Below are 18316 nucleotides of genomic sequence, written 5' to 3'. Positions count from 1 at the left end.
ATTTTCAAAACATATACATGGATAATTTTTCATGGATCCTTGCAAAACCTCGTGTTACAGATTTTTTCTTTGCTTCCGTCCTCCCCTAGATGGCAAATAATATATGTTAAACATGTTAAAAAAAAGTTAAATACAATCGATGTATACATATTTATACAATTTTTGTGCAGCACAAGAAAAATCAGACCACAAAGGGAAAAAACAAGAGAATACAAAATGTAAGCAAACAACAAAAAGAGTGGAAATACTATGTTCTGATCCACACTCAGTTCCCAGAGACCTCTCTCTCTGGGTGTAGATGACTCCCTTCATCACAAAATCTTTGGAACTAGCCTCAATCATTTTAAAAAGAGCCACATCCATCAGAATTGATCTTCCTATAATCTTCTTGTCATGCATCATTACTTAGCATCAATTCATTTAAGTCTCTCCAGATCTCTCTGAAATCATCCTGCTGATTGTTTCTTACAGAACATTAATATTCCATAACATTCATATACCATAACTTATTCAGCCATTCTTCAACTATTGGACATCCACTCATTTTCCAGGTTCCTGCCACTACAAAAGGGGCTGCCACAAATAGTTTTGCATATGTGGGTCCCTGTCCCTCCTTTAAGATCTCTCTGGGATTTAAGCCTAGTAGAGATACTGCTGGATCAAAGGGTATGCACAGTTTTATAGCCCTTTGGGCATAGTTGCAAATTATTCTCCAGAATAGTTGAATCAGTTAAAAACTCCGCCAACAATGAATCAGTGTCCCAGTTTTCCCACATCCCCTCTAATATTCGTCATTATCTTTTCCTGTCATCTCAGCCAATCTAAGAGGTGTGTAGTAGTACCTCAGATTTGTCTTAATTTGCATTTCTCTGATCAATAGTAATTTAGAGCATTTTTTATATGACTTTTTCATATGGTTTCAGTTTTTTCATCTGAAAATTGTCTGTTCATATCCTTTGACCATTTATCAATTGGAGAATGGCTTGAGTTCTTATAAATTTGAGTCAATTCTCTATATTTTAGAAATTAGGCTTTTATCAGAACCATTGTGTAATTCTTTTACACATATTTCCATATTTGTCATGGGCAAAAAAAATCAGATCAAAAGCTTTGGAAAAATACATGAGAAAGAAAAAATGAAAAGTGAAAATACTATACTTTGATCTATATTCAGTCACCATAATTCTTTCTCTGGATGCAGATGGTGTTTTCTTGGATCACTTTATTGCTGAGAAGAGTTAAGTCTATCATAGTTGATCATCACACAAGATTATGTGTTTATGTTCTGGTTCTGTTCACATCATTCAACATAAGTTCATGTAAAGCTTTCGAGTTTTTTCTGAAACCATTTTGCTTATCATTTTTTGTAGCACAATAATTTTTTTTAAGGTTTTTTTTTATTTAATGATTACTTTATAATGACAACATTATTCCTTGCACTCGTTTCTTTTCCGATTTTTTTTCCCCCTCCCTCCCTCCACCCCCTCCCCTAGATGGCAAGCAGTCCTTTATATGTTGGATATGTTGCAGTATATCCTAGACACAATATATGTTTGCAGAACCGAACAGTTCTCTTGTTGCATAGGGAGAATTGGATTCAGAAGGTATAAATAACCCGGGAAGAAAAACTAAAATGCAGATAGTTCACATTTGTTTCCCAGTGTTCGTTCTTTGGGTGTAGCTGCTTATGTCCGTCATTTATCAATTGAAACTTAGGTCTCTTTGTCAAAGAAATCCACTTCCATCAAAATATGTCCTCATACAATATCGTTGTCGAAGTGTATAATGATCTCCAGGTTCTGCTCATTTCACTTAGCATCAGTTCATGTAAGTCTCGCCAGTCCTCTCTGTATTCATCCTGCTGGTCATTTCTTACAGAACAATAATATTCCATAACATTCATATACCACAATTTACCGAGCCATTCTCCAATTGATGGGCATCCATTCATTTTCCAGTTTCTAGCCACTACAAATAGGGCTGTTTTGTAGCACAATAATATTCTATCACAATCATATGCCACAGCTTCTTTAGCCATTCTCCCTTTGATGGGAATCTCTTCAATTTTAAATTCTTAGCCACCATAAAAAGAGCTGCTATGAATATTTTTGCATATATAGTTCCCCTTTACATCTTTTTTCCTTCGTTTCTTTGAAATTCTTGACTTTTTCTTATTCTAAATGAACTTTATTATTTTTCCTAAGTAAGATACTTTTAAAATAATTTAATTGGGAGATAGCATTGAATAAAGAGATAAAATTGTAATTTTTTATTATATTGGCTTTACCTATCCCTAAACAATAAATTTTACTCTAATATGATACATATATTAACTACTAGGTGAATCCAGACTGGCCAAGGCTCTCCTCCAAAGAAATGTGATTTTTTTCCTGCAAAGAGAGTAGGTAAAATATGAGATAAGAGTAGGATTTGAGACTGAAAAAGGCAAGAAACCTATAAATCTCAAAAACACTGAGCCTAAGAGTCTGGCCCTTTAGAAATAAATCTTACCTATAATGGGTTGAGAATCCTTACTATAATATCCATGACAAACTTCTGAGGACCTTTGGTCTAATGTCTATTTCTACTTTGGTTCATCTCCAATGTTAGGAAGTTTTTACTGACATCCAATGTAAATTTGTGTGCAGATTCTAACCTTAAGACCAAACTGATGAAACCTGATCCCTCTTCCCCATGATAGGCCTTCAGATACTTAAAGACACTTATGTTATTTCAGCAGATCTTCCTGCGAATGCTCTCCAGTTTTCTTTTTTGGAAGCCCTCTTCTGGACATGCTATATTTTACCTGGGTCCTTTATTGTCTTCTTGCCTCAGCAGAGGAGGGAGTTTAGGCTGGCAAGCTTTCAGCCTTGATCTCTGACAAACCTATGCTGGTACTTAGAATTGAATATAACACTCTCCATGTGGTCCAATAGCAAAACCTTTACTCTCTTGATCCTGTTAGCAAAGCTTAGTATAGCATTGGCTTTTTGGACTGCTGTCATTGTGCTGACTTGTTGAACTTGTGGTCCACTGGAATTTCAGATTTTTGTGTGTGAGAATTAGTGCTACCCCTTCATCTTACTTGACTTGGGCGATTATGTTATCTTGACAAAGGTTGTTTTGTTAAAAACAAAAACAACAACAACAACAAAAAAACCTCCCCCAACAGGTTAGTCATCTACTGTCTACAAATTTGATAGCCGTCCCATTTATGTCTTGTTAGAAAGTATTGATGGCAATGTTTTAAGAATTTAAGACCCAGAACAGATAGCTGATGAGACAGACCAATGGGCATTAATGGATCATTAATGACTTCTCTTTGGACTGGTCAGATCCACTTGATTGTACTATTACATAGCTCATAATTTCTCCAAAAATAATGTGAGACCCATTGTTAAATGCTTTGTTCAAATCCAGCAACTCCAGTAAACTGCATCTACACCACCCCTGATCTACAAGTCTAGTTACTTTAAATGGAGGCAGTGAGTTTAGGCTGGCAAAGTTCCATTTACTCTAGATGAAGCTATTCTGGCTTTTAGTGATGTTTGCTTTTCCTTAGTGCTTGCAAACTGTCTTTCTAATAGTGTTTTAGAGTATTATTAAGAAAAAGCCAAGCTCCCAAGGTGATTTCTGCAGACTCCAATCTCATCTCTTTTTTGAAAATCAGGTAAATTTGCTCTTTTCTTGTTCCATGACACTCATTTACAATTTTACAAACAGGCAAAAATCATTGTTGTCATGCAAATTTAGGGTGAGTTCTGGTGAATGTAATTATAGGGCGTATTAAAATGTTTTATGGTACAGCCCAGCACAAAAAAGTTTGGGCAGATTTACAATAATTTAGTCAAAGATGGAATCCCTCCAAAAATTATGCCCCTCCTTTGGGCAACTTGCCATCTGATGACCCAAATAAAGGTCATGCTACCTCTGAAACCTGAGTTTATATAAGTTCTTTGGACAAAATGCTTGCTGGGGCAGCTGTCACATTGCTGGTAGGGTGACAGGGTCAGGAAACATGGACCAGTAGCAAAAGTAGGGTTTCTAAAAATTAACCAGGAAGGCCAACTCAGGGTGAAAAAGATAGAATTACAACTGTGCTGCATCAGCTAGTTTATGGAAGTTTCAGTGGCCAGTTCTAACTAGAACTTTGTGCAGTTAAGGTTTAATTTTACTAGTATTGTGTAACAGATTTCATTCTGCTGCCCATTTAATTGTACTACCCAAAATGGTAAAGAAAAAAAAAGGCAATTGCACAAAAACATTTCTAAGAATGATTGAAAAAGGGGTAGACTGCATAACAGACTACTATGAGAATAAGAAATGATTTTATAAGCAGTAAATAGCTGTCAAAGAACCATTCAAATTAAATACCATTTTTTTTTTTGCTGAGGCAATTGGGGTTCAGTGACTTGCCCAGGGTCACACAGCTAGAAGTGTTAAGTGTCTAAGGTCAGATTTGAATTCAGGTCCTCCTGACTTCAGGGCTGGTGGTGTATCTACCGCACCAATTAGCTGCTCCTTTTATTTAAGCTGAGACTAGACAGTTATATCAAAAATCATGGGAATTTGCACTAACTCTTGTATTATCCAATTAAGTTGCACTTTCTATTAAAGGTTCCCTGCTTCCTAAAATGAGTATTCAGGAATTTACAACTAAGAATCTGTCCTGGAAAAAGTAAGTTGCCTTTGAGATTTTGATATGCAGAGCTTCCCAGAAACAGAACTTCAGCAGATATATTCTTGGAAAATAAAATCACAACTATGAATGACCACAATGTAAATTCTGTGTTGGGTTAGCCAGGGCTATCATATTCAGTTTAAAAACTTCAAAGAAATGACCTTGTGTAGAATAGACAGAAGAAAAAAGGTCCAATTTGCCTTCAACCACTTATGTCAATCAGCACAAATTAGGATCTAAGCATAATTCATATTATAAATAGTAAAAATATGCTCCTGGAGTACAGAAACAGTTTCGTGTGTGTGTGTGTGTGTGTGTGTGTGTGTGTGTGTGTGTATTTAAGCTTATTATTTTTTAAAATATATGCATAGTTTTCAACATTCACCCTTGCAAAACCTTCTATTCCAAATTTTTCTCCTTCCCTTCTTCCCATCCCTTCCTTTAATCAGCATGTAATTTAATATATGTTAAACATGTGCAATTCTTCTATACATATTTCTACAATTATCATGTTGCACAAGAAAAATTAGATCAAAAAGGAAAAAACAAAAAACAAGCAAACAACAAAAAAAGGCGAAAATACTATGTTGTAATCCACATTCTTTGGTCTTGACAGCCCTCTCTCTGGATGCAAATGGCTCTCCATCACAAGTCTATTGGAATTGCTCTGAATCACCTTATTGTTGAAAAGAGGCATGTCCATCAGAATTGATCATCAGAAAATTTTGTTGTTGCTGTGTACAAAGTTCTCTTGGTTACTCACTTCACTTAGCATCAGTTCATGTAAGTCTCTCCAAGCCTCTCTGAAATCATCCTGCTAATTGTTTCTTACAGAAAAATAATATTCCATAACATTCATATACCACAACTTATTCAGCCATCCCCCAACTGATGGGTGCTCATCCAATTTCTTCTTCCTTGCCACTACCAAAAAAAATGCTCATTTGTGTTTGTATTCATGGTGACTGGCACATAGCAGGTGGTTTAATAAATGCTAGTTGAACAGAATTGTTAGTTTCTTGGTTATCTCAAGGTAGAAGGATTACTTTGGGAGGGGACAGCAAAATAAATATTGTCATTATGAAGAAAAATTCCCCAATTGTCATCATCTCAGGGGAACTTTAATGTAACACTAGTTTTTTTTTTAATTTTAATAACTTTTTATTGACAGAACCCATGCCAGAGTAATTTTTTACAGCATTATCCCTTGCATTCACTTCTGTTCTGATTTTTCCCTTCTCTCCCTCCATCCTCTCCCCCAAATAGCAAGCAGTCCTATACATGTTAAATATGTCATAGTATATCCTAGATACAATATATGTGTGCAGAACCGAACAGTTCTCTTGTTGCACAGGGAGAATTGGATTCAGAAGGTAGAAATAATCTGGGAAGAAAAACAAAAATGCAAGCAATAATGTAACACTAGTTTGAATTTGATTACCAAATACCTCTGATCCCTGATGGGGTGAGGACACGGAAGTAGCAAAGTTATTTTGTCCAATAACCTAAGGTCATACCTGCTTAGGTGTGCAAGGAGGAAAGATAAGGGAATAGGTACTCAATAACAAAAATGTTGAACAGCATTTGACATTTTCCTGGAGATTTTTCTTTCAAGGTGATAGTAAGCCATTCCTATTATTCTTTGGGTCAGGTCACTCAGCTGCTTCTGAATCCACGAAATTGCTCTTGTGTAGTCTCTTATCTTTCATTTTGTGTACATTAGTCACTTTGTTAAACACTTTACTAAAATCTACATATGTTTCCAGGATATCATTCACTTAATTTGTTGTTGTTGTAAAGCCATTTCAGTCATGTCCAACTCTTTGTGACCCGTTTTGGGGGTTTTCTTCCAGAGATAATAAAGTGGTTTGCCATTGCCTTCTCCAGTTCATTTTTCAGATGAGGAAATGGAGGCAAATGGCATTAAATGACTTGCCCAGTCACACAACTAGTAAGTGTCTGAGGCTGAATTTGGATTCAAGTATAACCAATTCCAGATATGACACTCTCCACTATACTACCCAACTGCTCCTTGTTAAAAAAGGAATTTAAGTTAGTCTAGTATATTTTACTCTTAATGAAGCCATTCTAGCTCCTAGACATTACTGCCTTCATTTCTTTTATTATTATCTTTTAATTTAAAATTTTTATAATAGCCTTTTATTTTTAAAATATATGCAAAGATAATTTTCATTATCCACCCTTGCAAAACTCTGTGTTCCAAATTTTTTTCCCTCCCTTCCCTTTCCCTCCTTCCCTAGATAGCAAGTAATCCAATATATGTTAAACATGTACAATTCTTCTAAACATATTTACATAAATATCATGCTGTGCAAGAAAAATCAGATCCAAAAGGAAAAAATGTGAGAAAGAAAATACCAGGAAACATTGTTTAAAACTAGTGCAAAGAAGAAAGGCCATGGTCTCCCAACACATCCAGGGTCATCTCCTGTGGTCCCGATCTATATCTGTCCACTGGCCCCAGGTGGCTCTGAAGGAGAGAGTGAGATGGTTGACCTTGCACAGCCTTCCCTCACTTCAATCTAACTCACCTGAATGTCACAGCATCATCTCTTTGATGTCATGGTCCTTTTCAAGAATGAAGGACAATCTCTATGAATAGGAGCTGCTTCACTGTGGACTAGGCAATAGAGGTACCGTGTTTCCCCGATAATAAGACCCCCCCCCCCCGCCCAAGTGAAACGCACGCCCCGCTCCGAGCTGCATCCAATCAGAGCTGCAGCAGTGAGCACGTCATCCTGTTCTTCCCCAGTGATTTGCTTGCTGGCGCCATTGAGAGCAGTGCCGCGGAGGAGAGCTGAAGCAGGACAACATAAAAGTGTTCATTAACATAAGCCCTCCCCTGAAAATAAGCCCTCTGGTGTTTTTCTGTCCAAAAAAATAATCAGTGTCTTACTATCAGGGAAACACGGTAGTTTCTGTTCTTCCTTCCTTCTTTCTTTTTTTTCTCCCTTTTCTCAACATCTTGGAGATCATGGGCTAGATTTATTTCTTTTCCCCCCATTTAATAGTATTTTTTCCAATTATTCAATTTTTACTTCTTTATTTTTATTTTTTAGTTAACATCTGCTTTTATAAGATTTTGGTTTTCATGTATTTTTTTCTCCCTCTCCCCTCCTTAAGATGGCAAACAATATGACTTGGGTTATATATGTACAGTCATATTAAACACATTTCTACATTAGTCTTGTGAAAGAAGAATCAGAACAAACAGGAAAAACCAAGAGAAAGAAAAAACAAAGCAAAGAAAAAAAGTGAAAATAGTGTGCTTCAATCTGCATTCTGACTCCATAGTGTTTTCTTTAGATGTGGATAATTTAGAATTGTCTTAGATCACCATATTGCTCAGAAGAGTTCTGGTTGAGATCTTGCTATGCCTACTCCCCAGCTTAAACAAAACAAACTAATTTATCTTCCTCTAGTTGGTAGAATAAAATAAAATCTCCTTGATCTTCTGCAGTTTTTCTTCAGTTGGTCTAAAAGCAGGAGGTAGAGGAGCCTAGGAGGGCTGACTATGGAGAGTATGTACAATAGGCTTAACTAGTACTAATCCTTTAGGACTCTGCTTCCAGAGGTTAAAAATGAATGGATTCTGTCTCTCTAATTCAAGGGATTTGCAGGTAATTTGAGACTATTTCTTGTTAGTTTGGTAACAACATATCTATTTAACTGGCTGCTAAGCCAGAATCGAATGTTTGAACAAAAGACTCCAAGAAACTTATTTTTCTCCTGGTGGTAATGGGGCAAGAAATGTGATAAATTTTTGGATGAAGAGAAAGGAAGCAATTGCAAAAGTAGTAATGGCTTGCTGCTTTTACAGGGAAAGACAACAACAACAAAATCCTAGCTTTAAAAATATTAGAAAGAAATGGAAGAAAATATAAGCCTTTCATAACTTTAAATGCAAATGGATTAAATAGTCTAATGAAAATGACAGATTGGATAAGAAAACAAAATCCCCCAAATCTGTTACTTAAAAGAAACATTTAAAAATAAAGATACATAATAAAAATAAGAGGAGGACAGAACAAAATTGATGAAGCATCGGATAAATTCAAGAAATCAGGAGCTGCAATTGTGCTGTTAGATAAAAGAAGAACAAAATTTGTCATAAAAAGAAATAAGTAAACTACATTATGCTAAAAGGAACTATAAAAAGTCAATAATCCTATTAAATTTACATGTTCCATGGCTTTAGTATCTAAATTCACCAAAAAATCGGAATAACAAAAATATACTGAATGACAAAGAGAGGAAGATTTTACTATTCCTCTTGGTTTTGGATCAATCTTAACAAAGATAAGCAAAAGAAAATAGGTAAAATTGGATAAATTGTTGGAGAAACTATAATTGAATGATTTATGTTGCTTTTAAAATAGGAATCCTAAAGAATATACATATTTCATGTATACATATATTGTATTTAACATAAACTTTAACATATTTAACATGTATTGGACTACCTGTCATCTAGGGGAGAAGGTAGAGGAAAGGAGAGGAAAAGTTGGAACAGAAGGCTTTGCAAGAGTCAATGTTGAAAAACTATCCATATGTTTTGTAAATAAAAAGCTATTAAAAAATATACATATTTCGCAGAACCACATGGAACTTTTACAAAAAAAACTGACCCATGTCAGGACACAGAAATATTTAAAGTCAATGTAAAATGGCACAAATAATAAATGCATCCTTTACTGACTATAATTAAATAAAGATGAGTCAGAGAGCATCAGCAAAAGGTAGAAACACAAATAGAGACTGAAGGATGGAATTCTAAATAATGAATGGAGCAAAGAACATATCCTAGAAAAACTAATCATTTAAAAGAAAATGATGAACTAGCATAACAGAAGTTCTGGAATGTAGCTACTGCATTCCTTAGGGGAAAAATTATAACCCTAAAAATGCATTACTAGGAAGTTAGAAGGTACACAAGACTTGGAGTCAGGAAGTCTTGAGTTAAAATCTGTCCTCAGGCACTTAGATGCTATGTGACCCTCAGCAAGTTATTTAATCCTGTGCTTTATCTCAAAAAGCAGCAATAGCAATAGCATCTCTGTGGTAGTGAGAATAAAGTAAAATAATATTTGTAAAATTCTTTTCAAATCTTAAACAAAATAGAAGAAGCTTTATTAATAAAATGAATAAGCCTTCTAAAAATAAGAAAGCCAAGATTGACCAATGACCAAGTCCCAAAATAAATCCAAGAGGAAACATTTAAAATGAGAGGAGACTATGTAAACTGGAAATCAAAAAAAACAATAGCAATGATAAACAAAACTAAAAACTGTTTATTTGAAAAGAATAATAAAATTGACAAGCTTTTTTGATAGCAAAAAATCAAGTCAATGAAGTAACATGATTAAAGTGAAAGCATATTAAAATTGGAAGGAAAAAAGAATTATCAGAGCTGTCTATGCATAGTAATCTGCCAATAAAACAGACACAAAAGAGAAACATACCTTAAAAATATGAAGTACTCAAAGTAACAGAACAAAAGTAGATCTTAAACTATCCAATCTCAAAAAAGGTATTAAAACTAGCGGTAAAATAATTACTGAAGGTGTGGAAAGACTCCTGATTATGATGGATTCACAGGAGAATTCTATACAACTTTTAAAGAATAATTAGTACTAATACTACAGAAATTATTCCGAAAATTTAGAAAGAAAATACTCTACCAAACTTCTTTTACAAAGCTTGCTGCTTTTCAGGGAAAGACAACTATCAAAACCAGAGATGTGTGTTGATAAGTAGCTATGTATGTAGGGAGTATGCAGCAAGAACTATAGATCACTATATGAGTAATGAATATTGATTCAGAAATTTAAGTAAAATTGTGTCAAACATAATATGGCAATTCATCCAATCGTTCATTATGGTTTAGTTAAATTTGGATTATACCAAGGATTGAAAGGATGGTTCAAAATGAGGAAGACAGTAAACATATTCAACTTTGTCTACTGTTGTTTGTTTTAGTTTTTAGATGGTCATTTGTTAAGCATTTGGACTTTGAAAGGTTTGTAGATACTTTTCATTTCTGAAACTATATACTATTTTAAGGAAGTTTTTGAACAAACATCAAGACTATAAACTAAAAAATGAGTATTTAAAACTCTTCACACTCCTCAAAACTAGACAAAGCAGTTGCAAACAATATCTAACCATCAAGACATAAACACAAAGTTCAAAATTAACCTATATGTGTCTATATATATTCCTATATAATGAATAGTATAAGAGAAGTATTCTTGCTTAGAGTAGTTGGATTCTTTGTAAATAATAAATATAATACATTTCTAGTAATTCAGTTCTATTAAGACAAATAACATAACAAAGTGCAGTATGCCTGTGGGTTATCCCTGGAAACTCAGATTTGCAGTTTTGGATTCCCAAGAAGAAGGATTATCTTGGGTTCAAGGTACTCTGAGGGCCTACTTGCCTAAAATTTTAATTCCTTAATCTCCATTTGTATGTTTACCTTGTCTATAGAAAACTAGAAGACACTATTAGCTCATAGAGTAAGAATACAACATCTCCCCCATAACCTTGAGGTGTTCTCAAAATCTACACTAGTTATTAGTTGCAATACTCCTGGAGTTTATGAGTAAACAGATTCATAGAGTTCTTATGTACAGAGTCCTTGTCATCACAGCATATTCAGAGAAAGGTAACTCTCTTTGGATTTTACTATTAAGAGACCTTACTAGCTTCTTACCCTGTGATTATCCTCAGTTCCAGTGGACTTCTCACCTTGGAATATCCTCCCAATCACATGACCCCACCCTTTCATTAATGAGTTCCTTCTGAGGTCTCCATGTTGGGGAAGAGTCCAAGCCAGTCAACCTTAATTCTCTTCCAGATTTTAGTTCTAACTCTCTGGAGACACCATATCATAGGAAGGGTACCATCCTTTCTTCTTTTGGTTCTTTTTTTAAATTTTTTATACACACACACACACACACACACACACACACACATATATATATAAAATAATATATTTTTCCCCATTAGAATATATATATTTTATATATTTTTCCCCATTAGAATATAAGGTCTTTGAGGACAGACGCTATCTTTTTGCCTACATTTGAGTTCCCAGCCCTTAGCATATATATTAAGTGCTCAGTAAATGCTTACTAGACTGAACTCATGCTTTTGATATTGCTGTTTTTTCAATTCAATTTCATTTTTTTTAAATAGCTTTTTATTTACAGTTATATGCATTGACAATTGCCAAACTTTTTGTTCCAAATTTTCCCCTCCCTTCCACCGCCTCCCCTAGATGGCAGGATGACCATAACATGTTAAATATATTAAAGTATAAATTAAATACAAAATAAGTATACACGTCCAAACCCTTATTTTGCTGTACAAAAAGAATCGGACTCTGAAATATTGTACAATTAGCCTGTGAAGGAAATCATAAATGCAGTGGGCAAAAATATAGGGATTGGGAATTTCATGTAGTGGTTCATAGTCATCTCCCAGAGTTCTTTCCCTGGGTGTAGCTGGTTCAGTTCATTACTGCTCCATTGGAACTGATTTGGTTCATCTCATTGCTGAAGATGGCCAGGTCCATCAGAATTGATCATCATATAGTATTGTTGTTGAAGTATATAATGATCTCCTAGTCCTGCTTGTTTCACTCAGCATTAGTTTGTGCAAGTCTCTCCAGGGCTTTCTGAAATCATCCTGTTGGTCATTTCTTACTTCAATTTCATTTTCACTTCTGATTTCTGTCCCTTCCCCTCTATCATGTTTCACTTATTGAGGTTTTTAAAAAATCATTTTCCAATACATATAATCATTAAAAAACACAAATTCCCATGTAAGCTATATCAAAAAAAAAAAAAAAAAAAGGAAGAAAAAAGAAAATATGCCTTAATTTGCATATTGAGTTCATCAGCTCTCTTATCTAGAGGTAGATAGAAAGTTTCATCCTGAGTCTTCTGGAATTGTGATTTGGGTCACTGTGTTGGTCTGTGGTACTAAGTCTTTCAAAGTTGATAATTTTTACAATATTGATGTTATTTTATAAATTGTTTTCCTGATTCTGTTCACTTTCTTTTGTATCAGTTCATACAAGTCTTCCAATTTTCTGAACCCATCCCTCTTCCTCATTTCTTACAGCATAACAGTAATTAATTACATTCATATACCACAATTCGTCCAGCCACTCCCCAAATGATGGGCATTTCCTCAGTTTCTAATTCTTTGGCATTGCCAAAAAAATTATTATGAATATTTTTGTAGATAAGAGTCGTTTTTTCCCTCTTTGATCTGTTGGAATTTGGAAAGAATATAACATTTTGTCCTATATTTTATATTATATACACACACACACACACACATATATATATATTTGCTTTTCTGCCTGATGCCTCTGATGAGTACTAAATGTTTTCTTCAGTACTTTCTTTCTCTCATCATTTTAAGATTACAAAAGAAAACAGGGTCAGATGTCAAAGATACTATGAAGGTTGAAACTGCAAAATGTGGAAACCTTTTGGATATTTTGGATAAAGGAGAATAAAGAGTCCAGGATAACACCAAAATTAGAAATCTGGGACATTGGAAGAAATATGAAAATTTCCACAGAAATAGGAAAGTTTGGAAGAAGGAAAGGTTTTTACAGAAAGATATTGAGTTCTGTTTCAGCCATGTTGAATTTAAGATATGTCTGGGATATGCAGTATGAATGTTCAATGAAAGCAATTGAGTCAGTTATAGTTAGAGGGTCTAATATAGAAGATGAGCAACCAAAGAGAATGAGGAATGGTCAGACAACTAAGAAGAGAGTAGTATCATGAAAACCAAGTGAGAGTAGTATCATGAAAACCAAGTGAGTAGGGAGCATCTAGGAGGATTGTTTATTTTTCCTCAATAGTATTTTATTTTTCCGAATATCTGTAAAGATAGTTTTCAATATTCATTTTTGTTTTTCTTTTTCTTTTCCTTACCTCCTCCCTCCCCAAGACAGTAAGCAATCTGATAAATAGATTATATGTGTACAATACTTTTAAACATATTTTCACATTTGTCATATATAAGAAAAATCAGACCAAAAGGGAAAAGAAAGGATGGTCCACTGTGTCAAATGCAGTAGATAGGTCAAGCAGGAAAAGACCAACAGAATTTGGCAATGAGGTGTAAAAGCCAGGGTTTCTGCAAAGGGTTGAAGAATGAAAGGAGAGGAAATGGAGAGCAAGTTGTAGACAGTTTTTTAAACTGTTGATAATTTGGTTGAAATAGATAAAAGAAGCTGATAATGCAGAAGGATTTGCATAGATGTAAATCAAAAGACTAGTCAAAATTTATCATGCTATGGCTAATTCATGAAATGTAGAAATGGCACAGATGATATCAGAAAAAGTTGAATTCAAATCAGGATATAGTGAAAGAATAATTGAGGACAATTAAAATGAGAACATATTATTTTAACACAGAAATTTTAAATACACACCTCTAACAATTTTATAATAAGATTTATAAGGGAAAAACCAAACTAATAAATAATCTCACAGTCTTGCAAGAAATCCCAAATACTGCTATAAAAACAAATAAGAAATTACTGAGTTGAATAAGAGTATCAAAAAAACTAAATCTGATAGGTGTAGAACATTCAATGGGAAAAGCTATTTTACTTCAAGCATATATGGGATATTTAGAAACTTATTACCTGCTGTGTCAAAAGAAGATATAGAGAAATATAGATGAGCAGAAATCTCATATTCTATATTTATGGATCATTATGAAATAAAGTCAGTAGTAGATCACCATGATAATCAAATTATTAACCTCTAGGGAGGTGATAGTTTCATTGTATACTCCTTTTCTCAGAACTCATTTGGAGAGTTGTTTAGTTCTAGTCCTACTGTTTAAGGACATTGTGAGGCTGGAAAGAGTTCAGAGGAGGACACAACACATTCTTGCCTGTCCTTTCTGTTTGGCTCATTCCATTTCCTCCCATAAATTTAGCAGAAGGGTCCATCCATTGTGCTAGGGTTTTCTTTATTTTTAAATAATTTTTTACATGTCTTTTGAATGTTGTGAATTGAGGACAAAAGTTTCTTTAATAAAAGTAATTTAGGAAATATTGTTTTTTTTTTTTTTTAAAGCATAGACAAGTATGGCATTTTGTTAAAGGCTTTTTCCATATCTTTTGAGATTTGAGGTAGTTTTGGTTGTTTTTGTTTTTAATATAATTGTTGTGTTCCTTAAATCCCTAGTAAAAATCCAACTTGATCATAATGAATGATTTCTTGGATAAATTGTTATAGCCTGAGGAGATTTTATTTAAAAGTTTTTAAAAAAATCTGTATTAATGATATTAGTTTAAAATTCTCCTGTATTTTCTCTTCTCATGATTTAGATATTTGTCTCATGTTTTCTTATAAAAATGAGTTTTTGACGAATATTTTGTGTAATGTGGGTCTCAATTGTTCTTTAAAGGTTTGATAATTCTATCAATTCTCCAGTGAATCCATAAATATTAGAATTTACTTTTAGCAAGTTCATTTTCCTATACTTTTTTTCTTCATGGAGACAATTGGGGTTAAGTGACTTGCCCAGAGTCACACAGCTAGTATTAAGTGTCCAACCTCAAATTTGAACTCAAGTCCTGATGATTTCAGGGCCCTGCTCTTTATCCATTGTACCATCTAGCTGCCCACATTTTTCTATTTTGCTTTTGAATTTTAAGATCTCCATTTGATTTTGTTTGAATATTTTATATATTTCAAAAGTACTCTATTTCTTTTGGGTGTATGTTAATATACAACTCTGATAAATTCTAATACTTTTTTCTTTTGGTTTTGCTGTGATTTCAACTTTTATTTTTTATTATGTTGATTTTTCTGCCCCCTTTTAAATCATATTGGCTTAAAGTTTATCAAAAAATCCAGCTTCCTTTCTAGGTTTTTTTTTTCCCTGTGTATTTTTCTTCTATTTAAAAAAAAAAATTCTTTCTTTTGTGTTTAATCCAAGATTTGTTTATTTGTTGGCTTTCTAACTTTTAAACACATTTAAGTTCTCTCTTGTTCTATTTTATTCATTTTGTTTGATTGGATATGCCTTTTTCGCAGAGGACTGCTTTACATGCATCTCAGAAATTTTGTTATGTTATTTCATCATTATGAAATGAACTATTGTTTCTATGATTTATTTTTTGATTCTCAGTATTGATAATTGCCTCTCTTTTTCTACATGACTAATCAGCTTTATTTTTCAATAATATATTTCATTGATGATATCCTTTATTCAATGAATAACTAAAATATTTGGAAGAACATTCATTGCTACTATTTGAAATGTGTCAATGCAATTAAAATGACTATACTAGCCAAATTAAATTACAGATTTCATGCTGTACCAATCAAAGTACAACGGACACAAATTATAGAATTAGATAAAATAAAAGAATTCATTTGTAGCATCAAAAAATCTATAATTTTAAAGGAAACATTGTGGGGGAGGGAAGGCAGGAAGAAAAGGATAATGGCATTTCTGGGCCTCAAATCTTAATATAAAATAATCATCAAAACTATTTGGTTTAGTTTAAACAATCGATATTTAGATGGAGGGAAATTAAATAAGGAAAAGTGAGAAACGATTATATTGTTAGTGTTTGTTAGATGCAAGAACCCAAATTTCTTAAGAGCAATAATTTCCGAGCTGAAATGAACAATAAAAATCATCAAATCAATATCAACCTTATGGGTAATAACCTGGTTTTAATTCCTGGGAAATTCTGGGGCTCTAGAATTTGAAGTCACGCTACATCACTAGTAGAATATTGGAATTAAAAAATAGTTCTACTTTTCAAGAAGTTTAGGGTCATTAAAGATGCCTAGAAGGCAACTAGGCGACTCGGTGTTTAAAGAACTGGCCCTGCCAGCTGAAAGACCAAAGTTCAAATTCGATATCAAACTTGTTGTCCATTAGGGCAACAAGAAGGTAATGAAGAAGAAGGTAATGGGAAATCATACCAGTATTTTTTTCAGAGAAAACTCCACGGACAGTTTGGGCCATGGGGTCGAGAAATTCAGAAACGACTGAACTACCGAAAAAGAAGCCTGGTAAATTTCCCATTCCCAATCTGTGCTGCTCTACCTTATTTTTGATTCTGGGTTCCGTTAAATAACAAAATCATAGCGAGATTCACTTGGAAAGCAGGTAGGAAAGAAAATCCAGAAGAAAAGTAAACAGTGTGGAAGGGCTGGTATTCCCCAATAACTCTCCGTGGGGTGGGTGGGAGGTGAGCAGTACTGCTCCTACAGTCAGGAAAATCTGAGTGCAAATCCAGCCTCAGTCACTTCTTGGGCTGTTACTTAAACTCTGCCGGAGTTTTCGCATCCGTTAAATGAGGTAATAACAACCCATCCACGCCAGGGTTGCGAGATATATGAGACACTAACTAAAGGGCCTTTCTTTGCAAACTTGAAACCACCAGCTATTGTTATTGCTGAGTTTCGAAACATAATCCATAGTAACCGATAGGAAAGCTGAGTGAGGGGTTGAGTGCAGACAGAAAAAGACGAATGGGACTGCACAGCGAGCCACAGGCACTGAAGAGGTCGGTGTGGATGAACACCTGCTCCCAAATCCTAGAGAAAGCCGAAGGACCGCAGGCCAGGCCGGGCCCCACAATGAACCGGACCTTTTCTCCCGCGCCCAAAGGGAGTCCCGCGGCTTGGGCAAAGCGGAGCGAGGGTCGCCTCCCGGCAATCGGCTACATCTCCCCCGCCTCCCCCCGAACCAGGCCGACCCCGACTCCCCCTCAGTGACGTCACCGGAGCGGGACCGGCCCGATTTTCCGGCGCCAAACTCCATCCTGGGGTTCCTCGGCCTCATCCCCACCGCCATCTTCCGGAGGCCAGAAGGTAAGGAGGCGGGAGGGTGAAGGGCCCGCCCTCTTCTAGGTGGAGAAGCCAGAACTCGTTTAATAAGCAGAGCTCCGGGAGGACAATTCCCTGAGAGGGAGGATTTGAGCAAGCATTTCTAGCAGCTGCTCATAGGATGTCATGGAAGCTTTTACTTGTTGTCGCTGGACTACGATTCCCAGAGGCCTCCGGGTCTCGGGACGTCCATTTCCCTGGATATGTTTCCCAGAAATCCGGGCGGCGCCGTTCTCTGGGACTCAGGAGCCAGCTGCCTTTCTTTGCTGGATCCTGAGCCTTGAGCTCGCTTATTCAGTGAAGCGTTTGGATAGTAGCATTGGTTGCAGCGCCTGTATAGTGTAGATCTATGCTCTCTTGTGTAGAGGCAGCCCGGAGCCCGAGCATGGCCTCTGGGGGAATCACGTGCAGCCCAAGCCCGTTTCTATAGCAACCGCTTGACAGTGGTCGGTCTGTTTCAATCACCCAGAGAAGGGCGGAAACCTGGCTTGGAGGTTTCGGGAAATGTAGTCTGGTGCTGGGAGGATCGCTATGGTTAGCTGAGGGTCGGGGTTGAAGTGTTTCTGCAATGGGAAGGAACTAAACCACTAAAAGAGATCCGAGACGATGTGATTGCAAGTCCCGGTGTCAACTGAAAGCCCTTTGTGTATGAAGTCTCTGAATTTGGCGCTTTTGTTTCCTGGCCTCAGAATGGAATTGAGGGCGTGTTGAGATA

The 18316-nt window shown here is 35.4% G+C and overlaps 1 protein-coding gene across 1 annotated transcript in view; it reads left to right on the top strand.

The window, feature by feature from the left end:
- Window positions 1–18316, top strand: part of LOC127545732 (uncharacterized) — a 54642-nt gene that overhangs the window by 21850 nt on the left and 14476 nt on the right. Inside the window, exons 4-5 of the mRNA XM_051973202.1 lie at window positions 17259–17586; window positions 17816–17942. Of these exons, the coding sequence (XP_051829162.1) occupies window positions 17259–17586; window positions 17816–17942 (455 nt within the window). The remainder of the gene's footprint in view (window positions 1–17258; window positions 17587–17815; window positions 17943–18316) is intronic.

The sequence above is a fragment of the Antechinus flavipes genome, chromosome 1 (assembly GCF_016432865.1).
Source record: "Antechinus flavipes isolate AdamAnt ecotype Samford, QLD, Australia chromosome 1, AdamAnt_v2, whole genome shotgun sequence".
Lineage (NCBI taxonomy): Eukaryota > Metazoa > Chordata > Mammalia > Dasyuromorphia > Dasyuridae > Antechinus > Antechinus flavipes.
This window is presented reverse-complemented; position numbering and strand designations above follow the sequence as displayed.